Below are 5,102 nucleotides of genomic sequence, written 5' to 3'. Positions count from 1 at the left end.
GAACGCATCTCTTGTCTGATTGTTCCCCAGACAAAGGTGTTCTGATGATTTCTTTCTTCCATCATGTTTCTGACTTTCATCTTCATGAAGATCAATATAAGCTCTATAGAGTAGTAATGGGATGTATCTAAAAGTAAAGACAATTCCTCTCCATTGTTGTTGCATTTTAGCTCATTGTTTTAATGAGATATATATTATAGTTAAATATATTATTAGATATATTTTGTCACAGCTGAAGTTAATTTCATAGTTCATTCATTTCATAGTGTCCCAATACTGGATTGATGAAACTAGTACATTTTCTCAAGAACATTTTTAGGCTTCATGCAAGGATTGTTAGAGGAATGTAGATTCATCCATCTGGGGGGGTTTTCTGGTGTCGTCCTCACCTAAGAAGGCAGGTAAGGTTTAATATATGTGAGATGTATGCATACAGGTGCTGGTCATAAAATTAGAATATCATTGAAAAGTTGATTTACTTCACAAATTCCATTCAAAAAGTGAAAGTTGTATAATGAATACATTCAGTTTACACAGACTGATATATTTCGAGTATTTATTTATTTCAATTTTGATGATTATAACTGACAAGTAATGAAATGAATGGGTTTTTTTTCACAATCCTCTCCAGCGAGTGGTTATCCCTATTGCTTGTATGCTTTTTTTCTACCACATCTTTTCCTTCCCTTCGCCTCTCTAGTAATGTGCTTTGACACAGAGCTCTGTGAACAGCCAATGACCTTTTGTGTCTTGCCCTCTTGCAAGGTGTCAATGGTCGTCTTTTGGACAACTGCCAGGTCAAGCGTCTTCCCCGTGATTGTGTACTCTACAGAACTACACTGAGAGACAATTTAAAGGCCTTTGCAAGTGTTTTGAGTTAATTATCTGATTCAATATTGAACCTTTTCTCAAAATTCTAATTTTCTGAGATACTGAATTTTTCATTAGTTGTCAGTTATAATGATCAAAATTAAAAGAAATAAACACTTGAAATATGTCAGTCTGTGTGTAATGAATGTACACGTTATACGACTTTCACTTTTTGAATGGAACTGGTGAAATAAATCAACTTTTTGATGATATTCTTTTGATGATAATTTTATGCCTAGCATCTGTATATATGTAGCCTCCGCTTCTTCGTCTCTCAGAGGTGAGCTCTGTCCATGGTGCTGATATAAATTACAGGTGTAGCTCATACGGGTCTTTAGGGCATATTGGTGCTCGAGACAAATGTATTGCTGTGTGAAGTTTTTGTGGCTACACTTCATTATATACTTCAATTCAGTTTTATTCATATGGTGTCAAATCACCACAGCAACTTTAGAGTGCTTTACGTTGTAAAGTTAACAATCAGGTGATCTACGAGCCAGCCTTTGTGACGGTGGGAATGAAAAACTCCTGTTTCACAGGAAGAAACCTCCTCAAAACTCTATGAATACAAATATCAGCTTTCCCCCCACAATTCTTTGTCTAACCAAACATTGTATACTTCAAACTGCTGTTTGAAGTATACAATGTTTGTGCCCCTTAAGAAAATGGCCTTTAAAACGCGCAGACACTCACACAATTCAAACTAGGAGCCCGAGTGCCGCGAGTCCCTCGACCATTAACTCTAATGTTATCTTTTCTCTCGTCTCTTAAGCAAAAGCAGAAGCGAAGGCAGTTTTTAAACTGCGATTTCTCTGCTGTGTTTGGTGTCGTCGACACAGGTAAAGTAACATGTCCTTGTGCTCGTAGTGTGAAAGGTTTTACATAGAGAGCTGCACCCGAGAAGTCACGAAACGTGCAGATGAACAGAATTAAGTTGTTGCGATGGACAGCTTCAGTTTTTATAGTGTAGGGTTTTAATTTAGGGTTTCTGTGTGCTTAGTGAAGAAGACTCCGCAGGTACAATTAGATGCATGTTTTGTTTTTACAGTATGGTGGCATTTGTTTTAAACAGCTTTTAGTGCAAATATTTCTAATAATAAACGGGACTTGTAGCATGAAAATTAGCTCTATTGCCATGCTGTTTTTCATTAGAGCCACTAGAGGGCAGCACTGTAGAGCTTTTCTACTTCACTGGCAGTTTTGATGTTATGACCTCAGGCTAATTGATGTTCTTTTTATATTTGGTCCAGGGCGGCTTTTAATGACATAATCAGAGTTAGTGGTACATGACTGCAACAAGAAGAAAAAGAAAACATATCTGGTGTTTGTTACTTAAAAAATAGCTGCATCACGTCATTTCTCATTTGTACACAATAGCTATGACTAGATATGACGTCAAAAATGACGGAAAGTGGGGGGGAGAGTGTAGTATGGGAATAAATCTTGCCAAACACTCAGAATTTCAAATTAAAATATGAAAACAAAAAGGAGATGCATAGTGCGGTACTTAAAGCGTGCAGACCCTGAATTGGGACACAGCCAGGGTCTGCACGCTTGAAGTACGCGCACTACGCGTAGTACGAGAAGTGCGGGGTTGTGAAATGGGACGGTCTAGCCGTCGTCGCGCTGTTCAGGTTGCCTAGCAACCATGATACTAACCGTGAGAAACGTTTCATACAGCTTTGTGTGACAGAAATGAAGGAGAAAAATGTTTTGTTGGTCATTCATTTTTGTCATGACATCACTTTGATTAGTTGAGTATCTGAGGCTGAGACCACGGGACTGTAAAACATGATTGTTGGGCTTCATTCCTGTGCTGAACAGTCATTTCAAGATTAGTTAGTAAATAACAATTAGTTAATGTTGTTCATGAGACTAAAATCATCTCACTGTGGTAATGTAAATATAATATGGCCAATATTATATGTATAGTCAGATTATTATGATATAGATATAGATAGATATAGATAGATATAGATAGATATAGATATATAGATATAGATATATAGATATATATAGAGATAGATAGATATATAGATAGAGATAGATATAGAGATAGATATAGAGATAGATATAGAGATATAGAGATAGATAGATAGAGATATAGATAGAGATATATAGAGATATATAGAGATAGAGATATATAGAGATAGAGATATATATAGAGATAGAGATATATATAGAGAGAGATAGATATAGAGTTAGATATAGATATAGAGTTAGATATAGATAGAGAGAGATATATAGATAGATAGATATAGATATTACAATAAAAATAAAATATATATATATATTTTTTTTTTATTACAGGATATATTACAGCAGTGAGCTTGAACACTGGGTCAAAGATTCAAGTTGCATTTATTTAAATATCCTATTACCTTAAATCTTCACTCAAAGACAAGTATTTTGACAGTGTATATATAGATGTATTATATATGAGACATATTGTTCTTTTAATATGTTGGCATTACTAAAGTTGGCTCAATGCTTACATATATGTGTAAAAACAAAATGTACGAGCTGTGAAAACTGTGAAAACTTCTAATTGTGACAGCCGTCGCGTGGAGGTGACGTAATCGCACTCAAAATGCGTACTTCAAGCGCGCGGTCTCTTAATTGGGACACAGCCTCAGCTTTGTATTCAGAGTTTAAAAGTCTTAGAGGACCAAATCCCACACTAACGTGCACCAGTAAAACGTGTTTAGAAAAAGAAAAAAAAAACCCCAACCCAGCCAAGATTTATTGAAACCACTTTTATTAATCAAAATGACCAAAAGTAGCTGAAACAGGAGACGACCAACAGAATCAACATTCAAAATATGGAAAAAAAACCCAAACGATTTCTGTAAAGTGCCAAACAAGAAAAAAAAAGCCTTATTAATGAGAGTTTACATATATTAAGAAAAAAAAAAAAAACACCACACAAACACCACGTAGAAAACTATTTTTAATACGCACAATAAAAAAAAAATTAGAAGTCTCATACAGATATATCTATACATTTAAAAACTATACCAAGTAGACTCTGCTCCAAAATGATGTCGGCCTGAAGGGGCCTGAAAGAGGCGTTTGATCAGTAGTTCATCAACCTGGGCTTTTCTTTGACTACCCACAGTTATGAGTGCTCATACACATTGTGCAATTTTAATCAGTTAAATTAAATTTAAAAAAACAAAAAAAACAAACAACTTTAACCCTCCAACATCTAATACATTCTAATGCCACCCAGAAACAGGGGATTTCTGATGAAGGCACACAACAGGGAGGATTGGTCATAATGATGTCACCTCCTATCTAGATATTTATACAAAATAAAACAAGTTCTAGGTCAGACTGTCCACCAGTGGAACGGGAATTCTCACCGAGGTGAATAAAATGTCACAACTTTGGTAACCTGCTGAGGAAAACGGGGCAGAAGTGGCCTTACCTGGGATCCCTCCATCAATAAAAACTGATCTTTATCCTGCAAACGCCTCACTCAAGTGCATTCTACTAAGTCATGATGGTGTTCTTGTGTTCAAAAAACAATGAGGTTAGTATTCGAGTATTGATTTTATTAACAAAATTTTATATCTGTAATGGCTGTACGTGCAACAAAGGTGAGAAATGTAAACATTGTGCAAGTCGTAGTGTTAATCAGGTACGATGAAATGACCTTGGAAGAGACCGGCGAATCGGAACAAAGATGACACAAACGATGCATCTTTGACCCTTTTGGATGAATAAAAGCACAATATAAAAAGACAATTAAATAACACAGAAAAAACTAGACAAAAATGACAATTCATGACTATTGACGATTTCTGCAGAACAAAGCTGAGTGCCACCAGCCTGCTGGTTAGGTCTTCTGCCTCCTCTTACTGCTCATTTCAAAATAATGCGCCTCGCTTTTCCCTTTCAGTTGTGGGACCTTCTTCCTGATGCTGGGCTCTGTTTTAACAGCTCTGATGTTGGGGCAGGAGTTTTGCGGTGCTCGGGCGGGTTCCGGTTTTAGAGTCGGCTTGATGGCGTTAGTTGCGGCTGCTTGTTTTCGCCCTGCCCTCTGAGCTGTGACTGCCGTTTTCTGATTGGCTTTGTTGGAAGCAGAAGGGCCCGAGTTGCCCCCTGGGACCCGCCCGGGGGACTCGGCAGTACTGCGTGAGGGGGTGGCGGCTGTTTTGTTGACGGCCGGTCCCTTAGTTTTGACTGTGGCCTCATTGCTTTTTGGCAGCGAGCAGGCAGGTTTAGCC

The 5,102-nt window shown here is 37.2% G+C and overlaps 1 protein-coding gene across 1 annotated transcript in view; it reads right to left on the bottom strand.

Moving 5' to 3' along the window:
• Positions 1 to 4,711: 4,711 nt before the first annotated feature.
• Positions 4,712 to 5,102, bottom strand: part of gas2l3 (growth arrest-specific 2 like 3) — a 24,950-nt gene continuing 24,559 nt past the window's right edge. Inside the window, exon 10 of the mRNA XM_013913399.1 lies at positions 4,712 to 5,072. Within this exon, the coding sequence (XP_013768853.1) occupies positions 4,712 to 5,072 (361 nt within the window). The remainder of the gene's footprint in view (positions 5,073 to 5,102) is intronic.

This window comes from Pundamilia nyererei, unplaced genomic scaffold (assembly GCF_000239375.1).
Source record: "Pundamilia nyererei isolate P.nyererei 1_Seehausen unplaced genomic scaffold, PunNye1.0 scaffold00130, whole genome shotgun sequence".
NCBI classification, from domain to species: domain Eukaryota; kingdom Metazoa; phylum Chordata; class Actinopteri; order Cichliformes; family Cichlidae; genus Pundamilia; species Pundamilia nyererei.
The sequence above is the reverse complement of the archived record's forward strand: the minus strand, read 5'-3'. Positions and strand labels throughout refer to the sequence as shown.